We start from the raw sequence: 24,936 nt of genomic DNA on the forward strand, positions 1-24,936 counted from the left end.
ACATCTTTCCGATAGGAAGGAGACCAGAATTGCACGCGATATTCCAAAAGTGGCCTAACCAATGTCCTGTATAGCCACAACATGTCCTCCCAACTCCTAAACTCAATGCTCTGACCAACAAAGGTAACCATACCAAACGCCTTCTTCACTATCCTATCTACCAGCAACACTACTTTCAAGGAGCTATGAACCTGCACTCAAAGGTCTCTTTGTTCAGCAACACTCCCCAGGACCTTACCATTAAGTGTACAAGTCCTGTTCTGATTTGCTTGTCCAAAATGCAGCACCTCACATTTATCAAAATTAAACTCCATCTGCCAATCCTCGGCCCATTGGCCCATTTGATCAAGAACCCATTGTACTCTGAGGTAACCTTCTTTGCTGTCCACTACACCTCCAATTTTGGTGTCATGTGCAAACTTACTAACTATATCTCCTATGTTCACACCCAAATCATTTATATAAATGACGAAAAGTAGTGGACCCCAGCATTGATCCATGTGGCACACCACTGGTCACTGGCCTCCAGTCTGAAAAGCAACCCTCCACCACCACCCTCTGACTTCTAACTTCAAGCCAGTTCTGTATTGAAATGGCTAGTTCTCCCTGTATTCCATGAGACCTAACCTTGCTAATCAGACTACCATGAGGAACCTTGTCGAACACCTTACTGAAGTCCATATAGATCATGTCTACTGCTCGGCCCTCATCAATCCTCTTTGTTACTTCTTCAAAAAACTCAATCAAGTTTGTGAGACATGATTTCCCATGCTCAAAGTCATGCTGACTATTCCTAATCAGTCCTTGCCTTTCGAAATACATGTAAATCCTGTCCCTCAGGATTCTCTCCAACAACTTGCCCACCACCAATGTCAGGCTTACTACCTTTCTTAAATAGTGGTACCACGTTAGCCAACCTCCAGTCTTCCGGCACCTCACCTGTGACTATCGGTGATAGAAATATCTCAGCAAGGGGTTCAGCCATCACAACCCCAGCTCCCCACAGAGTTCTAGGGTACACCTGATCAGGTCCTTGTGATTTGTCCACTTTTATGTGTTTCAAGACATCCGCACTTCCTCCTCTGTAACATGGACATTTTTTAAGATGTCACCATTTATTTCCCTATACATCCTATTTCTTCCTTATCCTTCTCCACAGTAAACACTGATGCAAAATACTCATTTTAGTTTCTCGCCTCTGTTCTGCTGCTCCACACATAGGGGTTGCCTTGCTGATCTTTGAGGGGTCCTATTCTCTCCCTTGTTACCCTTTTGTCCTTAATGTATTTATAAAATCCCTTTGGATTCTCCTTAACCCTATTTGCCAAAGCTATCTCATGTCCCCTTTTTGCCCTCCTGATTTCTCTTAAGTATACTCCGACTGCCTTTATACTCTTCTAAGGATTCATTCGATCTCTCCTGTCTATACCTGTCATATGCTTCTTTCTTTTTCTTAACTGAAACCTCAGTTTCTCCAGTCATCCAGCATTCCTTACACCTACCATCCTAACAGGAATATACTGTCTCTGGACTCTCATTATCTCGTTTTTTGAGGGCTTCCCATTTTCCAGCTGTCCCTTTACCAGCGAACTTCTGCCCCCAATCAGCTTTTGAAAGTTCTTGCCTCGTACCGTCAAAATTAGCCTTCCTCCAGTTTAGAACTTCAACTTTTAGATCTGGTCTATCCTTTTCCATCACTATTTTAAAATGAGTAGAATTACGATCGCTGGTCCCAAAGTGCTCCCCCACTGACACCTCAGTCACCTGCTCTGCCTTATTTCCCAAGAGTAGGTCAAGTTTTACATCTGCTCTATTAGGTACATCCACATGCTGAATCAGAAAGTTTTCTTGTACACACTTAACAAATTCCTCTTCATCGAAACCCTTAATAATATGTCAGTCCCAATCTATGTTTGGAAAGTTCAAATCCCCCACCATAACCACTTTATTATTCTTACAGATAACTGAAATCTCCTTCCAAATTTGCTTTGCAATTTTCTGCTGACTATTAGGGGGTCTATAATATGATCCCAATAAGGTGATCATCCCTTTCTTGTTTCTCAGTCCCATCCAAATAACTTCCTTGGATATATTCCCAGGAATACCCTCCCTAAGTACAGCAGCAATGCTATCCCTTATCAAAAATGCCACACCCTCTCCTCTCATCCCTCCCATTCTATCCTACCTATAGCATTTCTATCGTAAAACATTAAGTTTCTCATCTTGTCCATCCCTGAGCCACGTTTCTATAATTGATACATTATCCCAGTCCCAAGTTCGTAACCTTTTGAGTCAGTCATTGTGAGTTCTAATGTCCTTTTAAAATTATTGATCTCTCTGATGTAGAGCTGAGAGTGTGTTGCTGGAAAAGCACAGCAGGTCAGGCAGCATCCGAGGAGCAGGGGAATTGATGTTTCGGCAGTAGGCCCTTCATCAGTAATGAGGCTTGTGGGCTGAGGCTGAGAGATAAATGGAAGGAGTTTGAGGTTGGAGGGAAGTAGCTGAGAAAGTGGTACGCGGATGAAAGTGAGGGAGAAGGTGATAGGTTCTTGGGATGGGGTGGGGAGGGGTCGGTGCTGATGGACAGTTCCGAAGGATGGTGCCGAGTTGGAGGCTTGGGACTAGGATAATGTGGGGGGGGAGGGAAAATGAGGAAGCTGTTGAAATCCACATTTATCCCATGTGGTTGCAGGGTCTCAAGGTGGGGTATGAAGTGTTCTTCCTCCAGGCATCGGGTGGTAACAGTTTGGTGGTGGAGGAGGCCGAGGACCTGCATATCCTCGCTGGAGTGGGAGGGGGAGTTGAAGTGTTCAGGCAGTGGGGTTGGTGGGTGCGGGTATCTCAGAGATGTTCTCTGAAATGATCCGCAAGAAGACGTCCTGTCTCCCTGATGTAGAGGCAACCACACTGGGTACAATAGATGCAGTAGATGACATTGGTAGAGGTACAGGTAAGTTTCTGTCGGATGTGGAAGGATCCCTTGGGGCCTTGGATGGAGGTGAGGGGAGTGGTGTGGGCGCAGGTTTTGCACTTGCAGGGAAAGGTACCAGGAGTGGGGGGTGGGGGGTGTGGATCTGATGAGGGACTCGTGGAGGAAATGGTCTTTTTGGAACCCTGATAGGGGTAGGAAGGGAAATATATCTTTGATGGTGGGGTCCATTTGGAGGTCGTGGAAGTGGCGGAGGATGATGCGTTGTATGCGGAGGTTGGTAGGGTGGAAGATGAGGACCAGGGGGTCCTGTCCTTGTTGCTTTGGGAGGGATGGGGTTCAAGGGCAGTGATGTGTGAAGTAGGGGAGATGCACTGGAGAGAATTGTCAACCACGTGGAAGGGAAGTTGTGATCATACCCCCCCACCAGCCCACACCCCACTCCTGGCACCTTTCCCTGTCCAAATTCCCCAAGGGATCCTTCCACATTCGTCAGAAATTTACCTGTACCACTACCAATGTCATCCACTGCATCCGTTGCACCTGGTGTGGTCTCCTCTACATTGGATCTTGCGGATCATTTCAGAGAACATCTCTGGGACACTCGCACCCACCAACCCCACTGTCCTGTGGCTGAACACTTCAACTCCCCCTCCCACTCTGTCAAGGACATGCAGGTCCTGGGTCGCCTCCACCACCAACCGTAACCACCCTACGCTTGGAGGAAGAACGCCTCATATTCTGCCTTGGGACCCTGCAACCACACTGGATAAATGTGGATTTTAACAGTTTCCTCATTTCCCCTGCCCCCACATTATCCCAGTCCCAAGCCTCCAACTCAGCACCGCCCTCCTAACCTGTCCATCACTCCCCCCTCTGACCCATCGCCTTCTCCCTCACCTTCATCCACCTATTGCTTTCTCAGCTACCTTCTCCCCAACCCCACCCCACCACCCCCATTTATCTCTCAGCCCCAACCCACAAGCCTCATTCCTGATGAAAGGCTTATGCCTGAAACGTCGATTCTCCTGCTTCTCGGATGCTAACCGACCTGCTGTGCAACACACTCTCAACTCTGGTCTCCAGCAGCTGCAGCCCTCACTTTTTCCTCTCTGGATGTAGGTTTGCTCGCTGAGCTGGAACGTTCAGTGAGCAAACCTACATCCCAACCTCAACATGTGCTACAAATCTTCTCAAAACTCACTATAATTGATCTCTACAGGATTTAACTGTGTTTGTCTAATATCAGTCAGTTCTGATATAACACGATACTCCTGTTCTCGTGTGATCTAGCATTATAATAAATTTGTGCAATAGCCACGCCATTTAAACTACTGGGGCTGGAATTGCATTATAGCCAATACAGGTAAGGAAAGTTCATATTCTACAAATAATCATCTAAATTCTTCAATCGTGTTAAAGCCAATTTGCATTAAAGAAACATATGTTATAGCAGAACCGACTATATGTGATTGGCATTGGCTACATAAAAAGTTTATGGTTACAAGGTCACTGTCCTCAAAAGCGCAGCAAGTCAAGCAGCATCCAAGTAGCAGGAGAATCGACGTTTCGGGCATGAGCACTTCTTCAGGAATGAGGAAAGTGTGTCCAGCAGGCTAAGATAAAAGGTAGGGAGGAGGGATTTGGGGGAGGGGTGTTGGAAATGCGATAGGTGGAAGGAGGTTAAGGTGAGGGTGATAGGCCGGAGAAGGGGTCAGGAAGAAGAGTGCAGGTTAGGAAGGTGGTGCTGAGTTCGAGAGTTGGGACTGAGACAAGATGGGGGGAGGGGAAATGAGGAAACTGGAGAAATCGGAGTTCATCCCTTGTGGTTGGAGGGTTCCTAGGCGGAAGATGAGGCGCGACGGCTGGAGGAAAAGCGCCTCATCTTCCGCCTAGGAACCCTCCAACCACAAGGGATGAACTCAGATTTCTCCAGTTTCCTCATTTCCCCTCCCCCCACCTTATCTCAGTCCCAACCCTCGAACTCAGGACCACCTTCCTAACCTGCAATCTTCTTCCTGACCTCTCCGCCCCCACCGCCACTCCGGCCTATCACCCTCACCTTAACCTCCTTCCACCTATCGCATTTCCAACGCCCCTCCCCCAAGTCCCTCCTCCCTCCCTTTTATCTTAGCCTGCTGGACACACTTTTCTCATTCCTGAAGAAGGGCTCATGCCCGAAACATCGATTCTCCTGTTCCTTTGATGCTGCCTGACCTGCTGCGCTTTTCCAGCAACACATTTTCAGCTCTGATCGCCAGCATCTGCAGTCCTCACTTTCTCCTCACTGTCCTCAAAAGGGTATTTGGATGATTAGGAGACTGAGATAGAGAAATAAAATATATTTGGATTGCTGATTACATTATAGCATAGATTCTTGTTTAGATTTTGTTTTAAATAAAATTATCTATACATTCCCCAGGTGTCAGACCACTTTGAAAAAACAACATAGTACTCAGGTCGCAAAATCAATCTGTTCCAAAGCAAAGCCTTATGCTGTTGTTAAAGATGTCGCAGCAAATAACAAGGATTCTTCAGATGACCTGGTTAGTGTGATTAAAATAATATTTGAATTTGTCGCATGTGTTTTCAAAGTTCTTATCTAGACAATTACGTTATAAAAGAGAAAGGATAGCCTATAACTTGAGCAATGTTTTGAATGGAATCATTTCAATTGAAGAGAAGAACAAAAAAACTGATAGATTTAAGATTATAATTGTGTAATGTACAGGTGAATGGTCATGTCAGCATGTTCCAAATCTAGCTATTTTCTGCTTAGTAAAGTTTTATTGTTGGATTTCATTAGCCTCAGTGGCAGAAGCTTAGCCAGTTGAAGCCCACCAGCAATAACTTCACTGGTAAACTAATGATTGAGGCTGTTAGTCTGATCTGGAAAGTATAACATTGAATAGAGCAGTGAATTTTAACAATCTGATTCTTTGTTGTAGAATTAGCTTTCAAGATTTGAAGCTTAAAGAATAAAAAAGAATTCAAGTTCTAAACATTGTTTGGTGTTTGCCTGTGTAGTATTTATCGGATCGTTATATTTAAAATAATTACATGATTTCTAGATTTCATTTTACCTGTAATGACTTCGGAAAATAACCACACCTTCAGGTTTTCAGTTTCCCATGAGGCAAAATATCCAAATGCTGACAAGTATAATTGTTGTTTTCAGTTTGCTTCTTTTATAAAGTTCTTGTCATTAGAGCATTGCTAACCTGGTTAAAGTAGGCATCTGCTATTAGTTGAGAAGTCCTCAGTAGATTTTGGGCAGTTGGGTTTCAGTTGTGACAGATCAGAACTGCACACTACTGTCATTGACCAGGAGCTCAGATATTTTGACATTGATGTTACCACCGAAGTGAGACCTAGTGGGCAGGGGAAGGCTAGTTCATGAACAAGGTGCTGGGCACACCTTCTGCAAAGGTAAAACTGAAAAAGAATGCTGCCTCAATGGGATTGGGTTTGCTATTTAAAAACAAACTAGTTGACAATCTCTGGGACACCCCTTATCGGATAGGTGAACGCCTCATTACCCCTCGGTTCTCCCTCGGTCAGAACCAGTTATCCTCTGTGTGCATTTTGCAATACTAAATGCTACAGACAAATCCAAAGAAAAACTTTAAGTCAACCTCGAACAGTCCGTGGCTCAAGTCGCAATGTGCGACAGGCTGAGCCTCCTTGACAACTTCGCCAGAGTTGGAAACTGGCACAGATCTCTGGAGAGATGTATTTATAAGGGAGTGGGTAGTGAAATCCAACAGCACTGGTAGCCTGATGCAGACAAATTACCTAACTTATACCTTGTTCCATCTGAAAGACAAGTAAGAGGCCACAAGCCGTCACCCTCGCTCCAAGCAGTGGCACCCGCCTGACTACATCATCATCAAGCGAGTGACAGCAAGGACATGTGTAATTTTTATTCATGCCATGACTGCTGCACAACCACCACCTAATTTATTTTGTCTTCACTATCAATACTCCCCCAAAGCATCAATGACAACAGAAACATTTCCCTGGAAATTCAGTGCTGAGGACACAAAGACACTAATAAATGAACCTGATTCAGCCAGTGTCTCACTGCTAACCTGACGACTCCTGGTGACCAGGAGACACTGAATGTTCAAATCCTGCACAATCAACACCTGCAAAGCATGGTCAGTGAGTCAGTCAGAAAACCAAGACTGGCTCAATGAGAGTGAACACGATGTCCAGCAATTGTTAAGGCATTTCTGAATCTGAGCAGAAACCCAACTTGAGAATTGGCAAATATGTTTACAGATGGCTAAAGGCTGACGTGCCAACGACATCCCATAAACTAAAAAACAGATAGTGGGTAGAGAAAACACATGAGATTCAGCAGTTAGTCAACATCCACAGTGTGGGTGGTTTCTTTAGCACAGTCAAGACCACCTACAGTCCATTCCCAATTCCGACTGCTGGCTAAGCACAGAGAGGTGCACATTAAGAACAGGGAGGCAGTCTGTGCTTGCTAAAAGGTGCATTTTGATAAATTGTGTGTTCACTGTGAGTGCCCTTGACTTTACTCCACAGAATGCTACTTGCTGCCATCTCAGCACAACCCTTGTACAAGGTAGGAAAGGTCATTCCACTTAAAAGACAACGAGGCATCAGGAGCAGATGGAATCCATCCCCAGCATTATAATAAAGCAGAGAGACATTATGAGCATGAATTTATAATCTAATTTTCAATATCTGGAAGGAACAGAGCCTGTCAGGAGATCTCAGACACTATAATCATGACCATCTTCAGGAAAGGTAACAAGTCTGACTATGGTAACATCATCGTAATTTCCCTGCTGTCAGTCACCAAGAAAGTTATTGCAAGAATCCTCTTCTGTTACCTTTACCCTCTGATCTCCTTCCAGAGTTACAATACAGATTTGACCCTCTAATGGACACTTCAGATATGATCTTTACCGCTCGACAACTGAAAGAGAAATGCAGGAACAAGCATCATCCTTTGTGGCTGCCTTTGACCTCACAAAGACCTTCAACACCATGAACTGTGAGGGATTATGGAGTGTCCTCCTTTGTTTCGGCTGCCTTCAAAAATTTGTCTCCTTCCTTCGCTTTCAGGACTATGGTCAAACAAGAAAGTATCATTTCCCCAAGGTACTTCTCAATCGTCCTTGCTGCAATGCTCCAACTCACCCTTAGCAAGTACCTTGCTTGAGTGGAGCCAATCTACAGGCAAATAGGAACCTGTTCACCCTCGATCTCCAGCAAGCCAGAACTACAATATGCAGATAATGCTTACATCTCTGCATTCTTGAAGGTTGAGCTCCAAGCCATTGTCAACATCTTCAATGAAACATATGAGATGATGGGCCAAACACTTACAAGTTACTTTTCTAGGCAAAGAACATTTTCCAAATGCAGTGCATTTTGGCCCCCAACTGTAGGTATCAAAATCCATGATGTGGCCTTGGACGATGTGAACCATTTGTTAACTCAAAACTTCCTTGAGAATGTCACTACAGCTTTAGATGCCTGAGGAAGAGAGTTTTTGAGGACCTGAATATCAATCATTGTATCAAGCTCATGGTCTAGAGAGTAGTAATGATACCCACCCTACTATATGGCTGAGAGATGTAGACTACATAAGCAGTGTTATGGACCAGACCAAACCCTCTCAGAATATATTAAGAAGATAGCTTAGACCTATCTTTATCTTATTTTGAAGGTCAGTGTAAGACATTGCATTCCAAATGCGATTCAATTGGTGAAACTACTTGGCTTTAAACAAAACACACATGATTTTTATGCTACAGTTAAAATAGATAAAATAAAAACAAAATAATTGCTTAACAAAAGAAAAAATAGTAACTTCTAATTTTTCCACAATTGTAACATCTCATAAATATACCCTTGGCAAAGGCAAATTCACAAAAATAGGTTGTCACATGCAATTCTAGCAGCAGGAAGAGAGCCCCAGCATTTAGCTGTAACAGAGAGAAGAATAAGAGCTTCCACATCCAGTGGGAGCTAGACCTCACCCATTCAGGCTGCTTCTACTGTTCCACATTTTTAAAAACACCCCAAGGACTCACAAGCTGTTTACTTTTATTGGCTTTGCACCTCTGTCTCAACCTTTCTTCATTTAAAAAAGAACTGGACAAAGTACACCTCTTAAAGCCAAAGTATTGTCATGGCAGGCATCACTAAACTCCCCACAAGATCCTTCAAACCTATGGCATAGGTGTTATCACTTAGGTCAATATCCGCAGCCTCGAAGCATTAATTAACTCCGCTCAGCACCCCACATCATCTTCATGCCAGACACTACACTTCTGAAACCAACGCTGTACTTGAAACTTTGGCTAGCAAGCTCCAGGTGAGAGAGGAAACACTTCAAGCTCCAGGTGAGAGAGGAAACACCCTGAAAGCTTTCTTAAAAATGTGAAACATTTCCATCAACACATGGGAAACTGTTCCAGGACTTCTCCAAGTGGAGTGAAAGCATCTGGGAAGGATTGGTACAATTAAGCCTCATTGCTTGACTACAGCATTGTCAAAGAAAGGAGTGCGTGGCATCCCATCAATCCAACTTCCCAGACCCTAACCACTATCTGCCCACCTGTGACAGAGACTGTAGCTCATGTATTGGACTCTTCACTCACCTGAGAATGAAGCAAATGGTGCTGAACTAAGAGGGACTGCTGCTTAAGAGAAAAGAAAATTCTTGGGAGCCGCCTCCTAAAGCCAGGAACATGGGATGAGTTAGTTCAGCGTTTGAGAAAAATTCAAAGAGTTGAACTATTCCTTTGTTGAATTAACTGTAAACCTTTAGATGAGCTCATTCATACCTTTGTTGATGTTATTTTCCTCCAGTACGTGGGAAAACTGCCATGGCTTTCTTTGAAAGTTAACTAATGAAGTCTGAACATGCTCCAGCAGGTTTTTCAAATTTCAACTTGGTAACAAATTTCACTCTGTGAAATGGGTGGGGAAGAATTGTTGGTTTCAGTTTCTTTCATAACTTCCCAAAATCTGTCATCCTCATCTCATTATAGGGAAGATCATTATAGGGAAACACCACACAGATTAAACATTCAAAAATTGAAACATTCATTTTCCAAACAAGTCCCTGATTGAAGATATCAACATTCACCAAATCATACGTGCTGTGGACATGTGCCCAAGACACAACCTGACACTTCCTGAGCATATTTCATGTTGGAGCCTTACAATTAGAATACTGGGTATCCTTTCATTTGATTAGTCTAGGCTGAATGCAAACCCAGTTGCTAAAAGTAAAAGAGAGAGCTCCAAACAATGCTGGAAGCATTACTTCAAGAAATGGAATTCAATATCAATGATTATTTTAGAAGAGGTAGGGTGTGTTTCTGTGCTGTGTGACTCTATGATTCTAACCCTAACTCCACCCATTGGCTCCCACACCCAATACTCTTAAAAGCCCAAATTAGTTGTTGTACTCTCTTGGGGCAATTTGGTGCAACTGAAATCCTCATTATTCCTAACTTCTGAAAGACCTTAAAATAGAACAGTATCATTGTTGTTGGAATAATCAGAAAATATGTTTTTGTTAGTATACTGCAGCATACCATTCAAGTAAGTCAATAAGAGTGAAATAAATGAAAATTTGATGTTAATAGTATCTTAATATGTTATCTCTTTTTCTCTATGTCTCTTACACACAATTATACCTAATCCTTACATAATTATGGCTGTTTTACTCTTACCCTCCAACTAATGCATTCTAATAGCGTTTATCCCTTGGGAAGTCCTTATCAACAATGCAAAGGGCATCTGCTTCTCTGAGTGAAATTGCCAAGGAAGGCACACTCATACTTTGTAATACACAAATGTTGTAATTCTCTAAGCACGTTTGACTTGCCATCTTTATTGTGAACACAGGGTGGATGCCTTTAATTAGTCTGAATTAAATTCTCATCCTAAATGAAAGGCCAGTGGTTAACCCATTATGTCCACATTTTCTCCCAAATAGGAACACTGATATTCCATTAATTAGCTCTTAATTATTTTATAAGTTTTCGACAGAAAAATTGGATGGATGTAGGAATGGCAACACATTAGACCTACATGGAAAAGGAATTAAAAAGCTACAGAAGTTTGAAAAGGTAAGCATTTACTATTCCATTACTATACTTTCCAGATCATAAAATCTATTTGAAAAGTCATGAAATAAGTGTGGTGCTTCTGGCTTTTGATGATTTTCATTACTCTTAGGGCAATCGTTTTCCAAGACAATTAATCAAAGGCCCATCATTTAATCACTGGGCACAATTCATTTTGTGAACCATTGGATTACTTTTCTCCGTTCATGATAATCCATTTAGTGGGTTATTCTCCATGAAAAATTTACTCTCTTAGAGTCCCCAAAATCCAGCGGGGCTGAATGGCCTGCTGTGCATTAGTTTATATCATTCTTGTTCGTTGGTGAAGTGGAGTGAAGGCATGGGGTTGGCTTGTGATGGAGGAGGAGAAGGGAGGTTGTCTTGAGACAATATAATTTCTCGAATTCAGACCTTTTTAAACTTGTCAGAGAAAGCAATCCCGTCATGTGAACACAATCTACATCAAAGTTTATAAATAAATGATTTTCTCTATGTTTAGCATTTTTGACCACCCCTCCCTGAATTTAAAATGAAAATGAAGAGCTGAATATGCTAAACTGCAGTGAAATAGAAATGGTAAAATTGAGCACTTTCACATTTTCTCACTGAGAATCAGAAAAGGAATGTTTTGATGTAAAGCAAACCACTAAAAGGGTGGTACAATCCTCGTTAGCATATACTGTTACATTATGCATCGTGGCATACTACAAAAACCTTGCACCACTCTTCATTTAATATGCAAGTCAGCTGTTTATGTACTACAGAAGCCCATTTTAGCATTACTGTGCTGTAGTAATAACATTTAGCTTACCAAATTTTAAACATGAGGGATATGCTGCTGTGTTTCTCAAATTCTCACAGCTTACTGTGTGAAGAAATAATCCAATGCTGTTCAGTCACAAGTTTGGAACATTTAAGATGCAGGATCCTAAAGAGACTTAACAAAGTAGATGCTGAAAGGCTGTTTCCCCCTTATGGGAAAGACCAGAACTAGGGAACGCAACCTGAAAAGAAGGATCTCCCATTTAGGATGGAGGTATGTTTTTTTGTCTCAGATGGTCAGGAATGCATGAGAGGTCAGAATCGGAGAAATTAAGTTTGAGGAACTAGGAGAGAATACAGAGATAAGGATGCCTGAGGTCACAGTGAGGTTTGTAAGTAAGGATGCTAAATTTAAAGTCAAGATGTTGCGTGATTGGAACCATTGTGGATCTAAAGGTGTTTTTTTAAAAAAAGGCATGTATGAGAATTTCAGCAGCAGATACCCTGAGACAGAGATGAAATTGGGCAATGTTACAGAGCTGAAAGTAGGTAGTTTTCGTGATTGTGCAAATATTTGGTCAGAAGCTCATCTCTGGGTCAAGAATGACACCAATGTTGCAAACAGACTGGTTTAGTCTCAGAATGTGATCAAAACCAGGATGGAGTCTATTGGCTCGGGAAACCCAAGTTTGGAGCAGGGACCAAAACGAAATTTGCTCCAGTATTCTCAATTTTGGTTTATGACAAGCAATTGTAAATAATTTAAGTTCTTGACACCCCTTTATGCAGCAGTAAACCTAGTATTTTCTGAAATTCCCCATTCATTTTGGCAAACATTATTGTTATTGTGCATCAGCAAAAGTTGCAAAATCTCATTCAATTTTCTCAAACCGGGTTCAGATAAAGCAACATTTAATGTTATTAATAATGTTTTAATGCTATCCAAAGAATGGAGGACATTCAGAACATCTGCAATTTATTTCATTACAGTTGCCTGGAATGAAAACTTTGGACCTGTCCTGTAATTCTATAGAAGAAATTGAGTATTTGGACAACCATAATGAAATTACAGAGCTTAAATTATATGGTAATAATATCAGGAAAATTAAGAATCTGGACAGGTAAGTTTTGATGAAGATTAACTTATTGCAAGATAGATATTATAATTGTTTGGAATCTAATTAATTAGTTTGATTTCTTTGCTTGCGTGTGATGTTTTGAAAAATAGTCTTTCAAGAATTAAAAAAACTATGCTTTAATGATACCTGTTTCAAAATCAAATATATCTGATTCATGTAAATTTGTAAACAAATTTGTAAACAGGAGCCAATTGGCTATAAATTGCATCACAATCAAAGAATCTCTGGGATAGTAATCTACCTGGTATAAATAACATACTTTATGTGTAGATGTTTCTAGCACGTACTGACTGGGAAGCTGATTAAGTCAAGCTAAGCTTGTATTTTTAAACTATGAAGGTTGAACAAGGAAATGACAAGGAGATGAGGTGTTCCAGCCTTGAAATTTTACATTTTTTGGAGAGTAATGCAATAAGGCTTGATTTTTTAATAAAATTTGGATTTGGGAACGAAGAACGTGATGCAGATTAGCATATTGGGATCGTGGAGTGTATAGGATATACCATTGCTATGATCTATTCCCCGTTTTAGTAGCTAACTCTGGCAAATTACATTGCACAAAGTTGTATTGTACTTGTACTGAAAAGCTATAGTATGTGTTGGCACCTCTTACTGCTGTACTGGATGAATGTAGATCAAAGAGTAGCCTAGGAATGTATGGCGATAAGAGAATAATTATTTCTGTGATTTACCTTGAAAATCTGATTTTAGCATATCCATTTATAATTATGACTGTTTTTTGTTACTTCATCTTTTATTTATAGATTGCAAGAACTTCAAGTTCTCCAGTTGCAGTTCAATAATATCACAAGTTTAAGTAAGTGAGACTTGCCATGGATTTTCAGGGTTAGAAGGGAGAGGCCAAGACAGGATTGGTACAACTTTTAAATTGAGTTTACATTATTAGCTACAATCTCGTAAGTGAACTTGTATCCAGAAGAAATTCAATTTGTAGAGCCTCCTAGAAACTCGCTATAGTGATTAATTCAAATAGAGTTATGGGTGGATACAGCTTGCACAGGATAATCTAAACCCAATAGAGTCATAGAGATGTACAGCATGGAAATAGACCCTTCGGTCCAACTCATCCATGCCAACCAGGTATCCCAACTTCATCTGGTCCCATCTGCCAGCACACGGCCCATATCCCTTCAAACCCTTCCTATTCATATACCCATCCAAATGCCTTTTAAATGTTGCAATTGTACCAGCCTACACCACTTCCTCTGGCAGCTCATTCCATACACGTACCACCCTCTGTGTGAAAAAGTTGCCCCTTAGTTCCCTTTCCACTCACTCTAAACCTATGCCGTCTAGTTCTAGACTCTCTGATCCCAGGGAAAAGACTTTGCTTATTTATCCTATCCATGCCCCTCATAATTTTGTAAACCTCTTTAAGGTCACTCCCCAACCTCCAATGCTCCAGGGAAAATAGCCTCAGCCTGTTCAGCCTCTCCCTATAGCTCAAATCCTCCAACCCTGGCAACATCCTTGTAAATCTTTTCTGAACCCTTTCAAGTTTCACAACATCTTCCCGATAGGAAGGAGACCAGAATTGTACGCAATATTTCAACCTAACCAATGTCTGTACAGCCGCAACATGACCTTCCAACTCCTGTACTCAATACTCTGACCAATAAATGAAAGCATACCAAACGCCTTCTTCACTTTCCTATCTACCTGCGACTCCACTTTCAAGGAGTTATGAACCTGCACTCCAAGGTCTCTTTGTTCAGCAACACTCCCGAGGACCTTACCATTAAGTGTATAAGTCCTGCTAAGATTTGCTTTCCCAAAATGCAGCACCTTGCATTTATCTGAATTAAACTCCATCTGCCACTTCTCAGCCCAATGGCCCATCTGGTCAAGATCCTGTTGTAATCTGAGGTAACCTTCTTTGCTGTCCACTACAGCTCCAATTTTGGTGTCATCTGCAAACTTAGTAACTGTACCTCTTATGCTCACATGCAAATCATTTATGTAAATGACAAAAAGTAGAGGACCCAGCACCGATCCTTGTGACACTCCACTGGTCATAGGCCTCCAGTCTGAAAAGTTACCCTCCAACACCACCCTCTGTCTTCTACCTTTGAGCCAGTTCTGTATCCAAATGGCTAGTTCTCCCTGTATTCCATGAGATCTAATCTTGATAACCAGTCTCCCATGGGGAATCTTGTCGAATGCCTTACTGAATTCCATATAGATCAAAGCTACCGCTCTGTCCTCATCAATCCTCTTTGTTACTTCTTCAAAAAACTCAATCAAGTTTGTGAGACATGACTTCCCACGCACAAAGCCATGCTGACTATCCCTAATCAGTCCTTGCCTTTTCAAAGGAATGTACTTCCTGTCCCTCTGGATTCCCTCCAACAACTTGCCGACCACCAACATCAGGCTCACTGGTCTATAAGTTTGTGAGAAGATTTGTAGCTCGGGTGCTCGTTGTTGTGGTTCTGTTCGCCGAGCTGGGAATTTGTGTTGCAGACGTTTCGTCCCCTGTCTAGGTGACATCCTCAGTGCTTGGGAGCCTCCTGTGAAGCGCTTCTGTGATGCTTTGACCTACAAAGAATGAAACCTGAAAGCAACAACACCCCCAGATTCTATGGACTACCTAAAGTGCACAAACCAAACATCCCACTCAGACCCATAGTATCACTACCAGGGACACCATCACACAAACTGGCTAAAGAACTACAGCAGAAACAGAAACACCTGATCAGCGGATCCAGACACTCTATACAATCAACACAGGAATTCTTGGACATCATCAGAAATATACACATAGACAAGGAAGAAACCATGGTCTCGTTTGATGTAACGGCACTGTTCACCTCTATCGACAAAACCCTAGCCAGAGAAACAATAGCCAACCTGCTGGACATACAGAATAGACAACAGGACATTGAACCTATCAACAAAGACGGCATACTCAAACTACTGGACCTGTACCTCACAACACACTTCACATTCAACAACCAAATATATGAACAAATCAACGGCACACCCATGGGCTCACCCATCTCTGGACTCATAGCAGAAGCAGTAATGCAAAGATTCGAACAAACAGTCTTACCGCAAATTCAACCCAAACTCTGGTCAGATATGTGGATGACACCTTTGTAATCATTAAAAACACAGAAACAGAGAACACACACCGGATCATCAACGCCACACTCAGGAATCCAATTCACGAGAGAGGAAGAAAAGGACAACCAACTCCCATTCCTAGACGTGATGGTACAGAGAACACCGAACGGAGAAATCACCACAAAGGTATACAGGAAAGCCACATATACAGACCAAATCCTGAACTATGAAAGCAACCACCCCAACACACACAAAAGAAGTTGCATCAAGACACTATTCAAAAGGGCCACAACACACTGCAGTACACCAGAACTGCAAAAAGAGGAAGAAGAACACCTATACAATGTATTCGCCAAAAACGGATACCCGCGCAATTTCATCAACAGATGCCTAAGGGAAAAACAAAGGAACGAGGACATGCCACAACCCAAAGGACTAGCCACACTACCATACATCAAGAGCATTTCCGAGCTGACAGCCAGACTACTGCGACCACTAGGACTCATAACAGCACACAAATCAACAGCCACTCTCAGACAACAACTCACCAGGACGAAGGACCCGATACCCAGCATGAGCAAAACCAATGTAGTGTACAAAATCCCATGCAAGGACTGCACAAAACACTACATAGGGCAAACAGGAAGACAGCTAACGATCCGCATCCATGAACACCAACTAGCCACGAAACGACACGACCAGCTATCCTTAGTAGCCACACACTGAGATGACAAGCAACATGAGTTCAACTGGGACAACACTACTATTAAAAGACAAGCCAAACAGAGAACAGCCAGGGAATTCCTAGAGGCATGGCACTCATCCACAGATTCAATCAATAAGTACATCGACCTGGACCCAATATACCGGCCACTGCAGCGGACAGTGGAACTGACAACCGGAAGCGGCAGATACAAATCACTATAAATGCCGGAGGAAACATCACAGAAGCGCTTCACAGGAGGCTCCCAAGCACTGAGGATGTCACCTAGACAGGGGACGAAACGTCTGCAACACAAATTCCCAGCTCGGCGAACAGAATCACTGGTCTATAGTTCCCTGACTTGTCCTTATCACACTTCTCAAACAGTGGCACCACGTTAGCCAATCTCCAGTCTTCCGGCACCTCACCTGTGACTATCAATGGTACAAATATCTCAGCAAGAGGCCCTGCAATCACCTCTCTAGCTTCCCACAGAGTTCTCGGGTACACCTGATCAGGTCCTGGGGATTTATTCACCTTTGTGTTTCAAGACATCCAGCAGCTCCTCCTCTGTAATATAGGCATTTTGCAAGGTGTCACCATCTATTTCCATACATCCTATATCTTCCATATCCTTTTCCACAGTAAATACTGATGCAAAATACTCGTTTAGTATCTCCCCCATTTTCTCCACACAAAGGCCGCCTTACTGATCTTTGAGGCGCCCTATTCTCTGCCTAGTTACCCTTTTATCCTTAACATATTTGTAAAAACCCTTTGGATTCTCCTTAATTTTATTTGCCAAAGCTATCTCATATCCCCTTTTTGCCCTCCTGATTTCCCTTTTAAATATACTCCTACTGCCTTTATACTCTTCTTAGGATTCACTCGATCTATCCTGTCTATACCTGGCTTATGCTTCCTTCTACTTTTTAACCAAACCCTTGATTTCTTTAGTCATCCATCCATTCCCTATACCTTATAGCCTTTCCTTTTACTCTAACAGGAATATACTTTCTCTGGATTCTTGTTATCTCATTCCTAAAGGCTTCCCATTTTCTAGCCATTCCTTTATCTATGCACATCTGCCCCCAATCAGCTTTTGAAAGTTCTTGCCTAATACTGTCAAAATTAGCCTTTCTCCAATTTAGAACTTCAACTTTTAGATCTGGTCTATCCTTTTCCATCACTATTTTAAATCTAATAGAATAATGGTCGCCAGCCCCAAAGTGCTCCCCTACTGACACTTCAGTCACCTACCCTGCCTTATTTCCCACGAGTAGGTCAAGTTTTGCACCTTCTCTAGTAGGTACATCCACATACTGAATCAGAAGATTTTCTTGTCCACACTTAACAATTTCCTCTCCATCTAAACCCTTAACACTATGGCAGTCCCAGTCTATGTTTGGAAAGTTAAAATCCCCTACCATAACCACCCTATTATTCTTACAGATAGCTGAGATCTTACAAGTTTGTTTCTCAATTTCCCTTTGACTATTAGGGGGTCTATAATACAATCCCAATAAGGTGATCATCCCTTTCTTATTTCTCAGTTCCACCCAAATAACTTCCCTGGATGTATTCCCAGGAATATCCTCCCTCAGCACAGCTGTAATGCTATCCCTTATCAAAAACGCCACTCCCCCTCCTGTCTTGCCTCCCTTTCGGTCCTTCCTGTAGCATTTGTATCCTGGAACATTAAGCTGCCAGTCCTGTCCGTCCCTGAGCCATGTTTCTGTAACTGCTATGATATCCCAGTCCAATGTTCCTAACCATGACCTGAGTTTATCTGCCTTCCCCATTAGGCCCCTTGCATTGAAATAAATGCAATTTAATTTATTAGTCCTACCTTGTCCCTGACTGCCCTGACAGTTTGACTCTCTTCTGTTCTCAATTGTACCAGTCTCAGATTGATTTAAACTAACCTAAAACTCAATTTACCTTGACTTTTTCTGACAGTTTAATCAAATGCTCATGAATTGTATCAAAAACATCAGTGAAACTAAGTGGAAATGCCAGGCTATTATATCGTTGAATACTCAACTGAAATCCATTAAATAGTAATTATAATTCTGAGAGGAAAAAGTCTATGGAATATGATACTGCACATGCTTATATATGGTATAGTCACTTAACGCATAACAGTGGGTTAAATAGATGCAGCATGTTCACAAATGAAGTGGGAGGTGAAATCCTGTTGTCCCTGCAGAAAATGGCATTTTAATGTTAAATGTATTGCTTTTCAAAAAGTCTATCTCATTTACTCTTAAGCGGTGAAAAGGAGCAGTGCAGTGCTTATTCTGAATAGACTGCTAGGTGTTTCAGTTTACCCATCTTTCTTTTGGTGTAGGAAAACAAAAGAAGCATGTGAATCCCTATATTTGGCATTAGGCCTGTTTCTTTGAGGGAATAGTTACAAAGATGCCTCTACCCAGGGCATGCATAATGTACATTATTGATTTCCCACTCATTATAGACAATGGATGAAAGAAAACAATGGAAGGATGGTCTTACTTCATTAAAAAATCTATAACACATAACAGTGTTGTCCGTTTTAAATCGATCTACAATAGTGATACTGGGTCTCTTTAACATCATTAGCAGAGATTAAAAATATGTGTCTCCTTGTGAAGAGGGATAACAAAGATGTTACAATTTAATTTTAAACAGGAAAGAACTGATTGATATAAACCATGTTATTTGTGCCGGCTAGAAACTTTGCAGTACCCACTGATTATGGAAGTTATAACAGTGCCTCTGATTTTATGCAAGATTTATTAATTTTCAAAGCCATTTATTTCAGAAGTATCGTAGAATAATATTACCGGGTCTGCTCTTATAAAGAGGGAACACAGAAGTTCTGCTCTGCATTTTGCTGCTTTTGGAACTTTGTATGTAAACCTCCAGTCCAGAAAATTTATGTTTACTGCCGTCCTCTTCTGAAGGTGAGGTGCATGGGAAACCCTGAACCAAGTGACCATTATTTTTGTGTGAGCCCAAGAAGCAAGAATGCCAGCAGGCTGCCTTAATTGTGTTTGTTTTGAAGCTTGCAGCCTGTTGGTAGTCTGGCTTAGTACCACACCAGGCAACTATTGAGTGAGACTTGACCATTTTTATGGGTACAGATGTACCAGTTACATTAAAGCCATGATTGACTGCAGCTTGGCAGCAAATGTGAAATGGTAGTTTTAACCTTTTTTTTATTATGCTTAGGGAAAGGTCTCCTCAAACTCCGGAAATTACAGCGACTGAGACTGGACAGCAACCGCTTGATCTGTATGGAATCCCGAGAACTTTCAGGACTATCCCAATTGGCATCTTTGGATATCAGTCATAACCAGTTAACTGACATCACTGTAAGTTACAGAGGTCTGGGAAAATAGTGCAAAAGAGTATTTCATTGGTATAATTTGCTTTTAATAATTAGTTCAGTACACTGACTGCTCTTGAGAGACTTAGCTGGAGTTTATTAGCAACGGGTTTGCCCCTTGGCTAAATCCAATGATATGCTGACTTGGCATCCTACTTGGACTTGAACTGAATTTTCAACCCCACACCTGATTAGTCACCAAGCTTGAATATTCTCTCTTGACAGTAATTGACTTTTATTAAAATAAACCCTACTTTATCCTGTTATCTGTATCTGACTTCTTGCCTTCCTTAATAAATCCTAGACTGCATCTTCACCCTTTTTTATGTTGAGCCCTTCAGCAGCTCTGTTCACATGTTTGCCACACACCTTGTGGTGTGAATCTACACCAACATGTTTATCACTCTCTCTTCCTTACCAAGATTCCTGCAATAGAGGAAAGGACTGTTCAGTGCTGACATTATCAGCTTGACAACTTCTTTCAGATAAATGTAATGTGAAAAATTGTATGTGGGAAAGTGTAATGGGAAAATATAAAAAGGTAAATTCAACTGTCTGCACGCAGGATTAGAAATTTCTGGTTTGATTTGGACTGAGCCAGAATAGGAACAAGAGTTAATGTAACTTCACTAACATAAACTACCATGCTGTAAAAGTGGAATTTCATTGAGGGGTATTAACTACATTATATTTTTATCTAGGCCGTGAATATGTTGCCCTGCCTTGAGGAGCTGTTTGCATCCAGCAACAGGTTGTGTGGAGTTATTGATCTCAGCAAATGTAACAAGGTCAGTATTGGATGTGCTGAATGCAAAACATTAAACAGCCCTAATCAGTGTTTGCTGCATCTCTAACAGTTACACAAAAAATATTGATGTCTTCTTCTTTTTATGGAATATAGATTTGTAGAATTGGACTGAGAATTTCCATTATAGCATCCTTCTCATTTTCCTTTTCTTAATCCTATATTGATGAATGTGAACTTGTACATGCTCTTGTATTCGATTTTTCACAATTGTAGGAGTAGGTTTATTGTCACTTAAATCGTGATGCTCCTGTGAATCCAGCTGCGATGTCTTAAAAAAGCTCAACAGAACTTCTCATTGATTTGTTACCTTGGGTTACATTTTGACCAACCAGATCATGACAAATTATTTCTTACTGTCCATCACTTTTTTGGAGGCTAACAGAGAACTATGAAAATGATTTTCAGAACACAACCAGGGAGAGAAAAGAATTTCTGATGCACAAAGGATTATGAAAGGATTACTTTGATAGTTAAGTAGAGTTATGACTGTGAAATATTTGAATGAAACATACTAAGAGGCATATAGTCAATTTACAGAAGTATGCAATGAATAAATCAATGCTATAAAATAATTTTACTTGATTGTCATACACTGTATAATTTGTGAGTTATGTGTTCAGAGATTTCAGTTCTTAAATGTTCCGTTGAAAAAATTGTTGCTCCAAACTTGATGGTCGAATTGTTTATTTTGTTACATTTCATCTTCTTATTTAATACATGATCGTGGATACAGGTTAATGATTATTTAGTCACCTGTCAAATTGCTCTTATTCATGGTTTCCTCTGACTGCTCTGAACTCACGTGGCAAAAACCATGTTTGCAGATGAAGGTGTAAAGGCAAATGAAGGAAATTCAGAGAATATATAATCAGGTCATAAATGTGAATTAGTACAGTTCATTAAAAAAAAGACATTTGAGGTTTTTGATCCAGATGAAGTTGGAAATATTGATGTATGATCTAATATGTATTATATTTAAATGTGCAGTATTCACTAAGTGCATTGTATGTTACCTGCATTTATTGGGTGGAATATAAATCATGTAGTCCAAGTTTGGCTTTGGTGTGGAAATGACACTTCTGCTTTGAGAGTGGGTTGGGTTTTCTGATGCAACTGCATTATTGTCAGCTCATTATATGTGTTTACATGAGTAATTGGGCAAATCTTCGAATGGGGGGTGGGCAGGAAGTTGGCACCCTCCTGTTGTTTCCCCACATGGTCCTAGCTTCATAGTTAAAGGACACCTGGACAGGGAATTGCTTGTTGCAAGCTAGAAGCATCATGTCAGTCTTTGGGCTGTTCACGCCCCCGACATTGGGGTTTTTCAGTCCAGACAGAATGTCCTCTCAATTGACTGACACGTCATTGCAGACTCTCCAATAGGCCATACAGAAATGGGAGAGATCCTCCTCCCTAGGCAGCTGGATGCCCTCCTGTTGGACCATATCCGCATGAACAGAGATGACAGCACACATTAATACCTCTGGGGTTCACTCCAACATTTGGTTACAGTGTTGTAGATAGATGCACAATTTCCTGTGGTCCACAGAGTTAATGGATACCATATAGTCATTGCAACAGGGCACCAGCAATGTAACTGCAATTTGCCAAGTGTGGCAGATAGGAGGATTGACTACAAGCCTCAGTACCAGATGGATTATGTGGACTGAATGTATTCCAGCCACCTCATGCTGTCAATTTGGACCTATTTCAGGACAGTGTAGTTGTTAGTCAATCACCAAAGAAGTGCTATCTTAGGTATGAATGTCCATACATTGCTCAAGCACCTCGTGAGATGACAATTGATCATTCTGGTTGCCTAAAGGAGACCAATGTGCATAATGGGAGCGAGTATTTGCAGACTGGCAAAAGGGTGCTGAACATTATGATCCTGGATTCAAAACATTATTTCAGCTTTCTTTTCATAAATGCTGCTAGTCCTGCTGAGATTTTCCAGCAATTTCTGTTTTGTTATTGATTAGGATCCTCATTCTCTTCGAGGAGGAGGCACTGGAATTGTCAGGGAAGGAGTTGGACTGTGCATGTGTAAATGGAGGGCTTTGAGTTTCAACATTTGTAAAAAGGAACTGAGAGAGCCTACCTCCTGCTCTGCCTGTATTGTTGAGAATTCTACTGTGTCCTCCACCAGTACGGAAGCATTCATCTTTGTGGGTGCATGTTCTAGATGAGGCTTGGTGTCACAATCCAGTGAGTACATCATAAATGGGGTCCACGGCTGATGGAGGATGTGTCAGCTGAGGTTTCAGACATTTGGAGGATTACTGGAGGCCATGCCCCTATTAAGCCCTGTGCACGTGACGGACGTTTGGGTTTGATCATTAGGGATCTTTTGAAAGTACACAGGTGGGCAGTGGACTGTCAAGCAGAAATGGATGTTTCGGGCAAAAGCCCTTTATCAGGAATCCTGATGAAGGGCTTTTGCCCGAAACGTCGATTTTCCTGTTCCTCGGATGCTGCCTGACCTGCTGTGCTTTTCCAGCACCACTCTAATCTTGACTCTGATCTCCAGCATCTGCAGTCTTCACTTTTGCCTATCAAGCAGAAATGTCCAGCTAAGGAAAGGCTGGAGGAGTCCATCCAAGTTTGTTTCTACTTTCATGCCTTTGGGAAATGTGCACTTGGCTATCCTCAAAGAAGGGTTAGTAATGGCTTTGGAGACCCATATCCAACATAACATGACATGGCTGCTGGATATTCACTTTGGACCTACACTCTAAGCATGGGAGCACTTCAGTAATGATGAAGCAAAAGGAAGATGTGGCACCTCAATCTGGCTCTGGGTTCCCCTTCTCAAGGAGTTAGGGATGCTCCATTGTGTGTGAGTCAAGTTCACCAGAGGGCTCATCCCAGGCCACTCTCAGGGTAACCTGTCAGTCTACCTGCTCTCTGCCAGTGACCCCATCGCCTCCAGCAGGTCAAACTGTGGAGGATGCACCTGCAGCTATGGAAGAGAATCTCAGCAGGTGAGATCCTTCAGGCCTTTGAACACCAGGGATGCCAGCAAAAATCGTCAAAGTCAAAGGCCATGCTGTCAGCAGGTTACCTCAGCTGTAGATGTTGGGACACAGTTGTAACCTTGTCTTGGATAGAGATAAATAAATAAATATTATGTGCCATACATGGGTGGCACAAATGTTTAGTCTCCATATAAGGTAATAACACTGATAAATATAACTCTGATTACACATTCTTTCCATTTATTCTGTTCTGATTATATTAGTAATTGGTCAGGAGTCTTTAAGGAGATTTCTTTGGAACCCCGTCAATCTTGAATGATATGGCATAATAGAGACATTATTTGTTACCTCACATCATCAAAAGTATAACTCCGAGCATCCTGACATGTAGCAGTGAGGATTGGTTATCATTACAGAGGTTGTGGCCATGGAATGCAGCAGCAATCCAGCAGCTACTAGTTACCACACAGTGACACCTCTGTGAATGCTCCTGCACATCAGCTGTTTAGTTTCTTGTCTTGCTCGTGTCCTGCTGTGAGTTGTAAGAAATGTGCAGAGAGCAGACAAGGGCTATTCAACAAAATGAGAGTGTGCAAGTCCATGATAAAAGCAAGGCAATATGGAAAATATCCATCTCCAGCATCCGCAGTCCTCACTTTCTCCTAGAAATCTCCAGCATCTGCAGTCCTCGCTTTCTCCTCCAATATGGAAAATATGATGGTTTCCATGTGGGTAGATTCAACAGAAATGCAAGATATACAGAAATACAAATGATGAGAGATTATGAACTATTGATGTCTAAAGGGACTTGGTTGCCCTTGTTCAGAAGTCAGTGATGGTGCTTTTTGGATAATTTAAGAAGTCAAATGTTTGATGGCCTTTATTCCGGAGGAATTGAGTGTCGAATTGAGATTCATTGCTGCAGTTTGTTAACTCACCTGCAGTATTGTGTGTAATGGTGGCCTGCTGACCCAAGGGAAGATATGCTTGCCATAAAGAAAATGTAACCAGTCTTACCCAAGTTACTTGCAAGA

At 41.7% G+C, this 24,936-nt stretch overlaps 1 protein-coding gene across 3 annotated transcripts in view; it reads left to right on the forward strand.

Annotated features, from left to right (window-relative positions):
* The window catches only part of LOC122562015 (uncharacterized), a 71,672-nt gene that overhangs the window by 1,627 nt on the left and 45,109 nt on the right, over nt 1-24,936 (forward strand). For 2 of the 3 annotated variants that reach the window (XM_043714410.2, XM_043714414.2), the window contains exons 2-7: nt 5,352-5,475; nt 10,969-11,058; nt 12,808-12,938; nt 13,721-13,773; nt 19,960-20,102; nt 20,818-20,904. In XM_043714410.2, coding sequence (XP_043570345.2) covers nt 5,352-5,475; nt 10,969-11,058; nt 12,808-12,938; nt 13,721-13,773; nt 19,960-20,102; nt 20,818-20,904 — 628 coding nt within the window. The remainder of the gene's footprint in view (nt 1-5,351; nt 5,476-10,968; nt 11,059-12,807; nt 12,939-13,720; nt 13,774-19,959; nt 20,103-20,817; nt 20,905-24,936) is intronic. The other variant, XM_088000450.1, reaches the window with a different exon arrangement.

Source organism: Chiloscyllium plagiosum, unplaced genomic scaffold (assembly GCF_037043375.1).
Source record: "Chiloscyllium plagiosum isolate Xiang-an unplaced genomic scaffold, Cpla_swu_hap1 HiC_scaffold_25, whole genome shotgun sequence".
NCBI classification, from domain to species: domain Eukaryota; kingdom Metazoa; phylum Chordata; class Chondrichthyes; order Orectolobiformes; family Hemiscylliidae; genus Chiloscyllium; species Chiloscyllium plagiosum.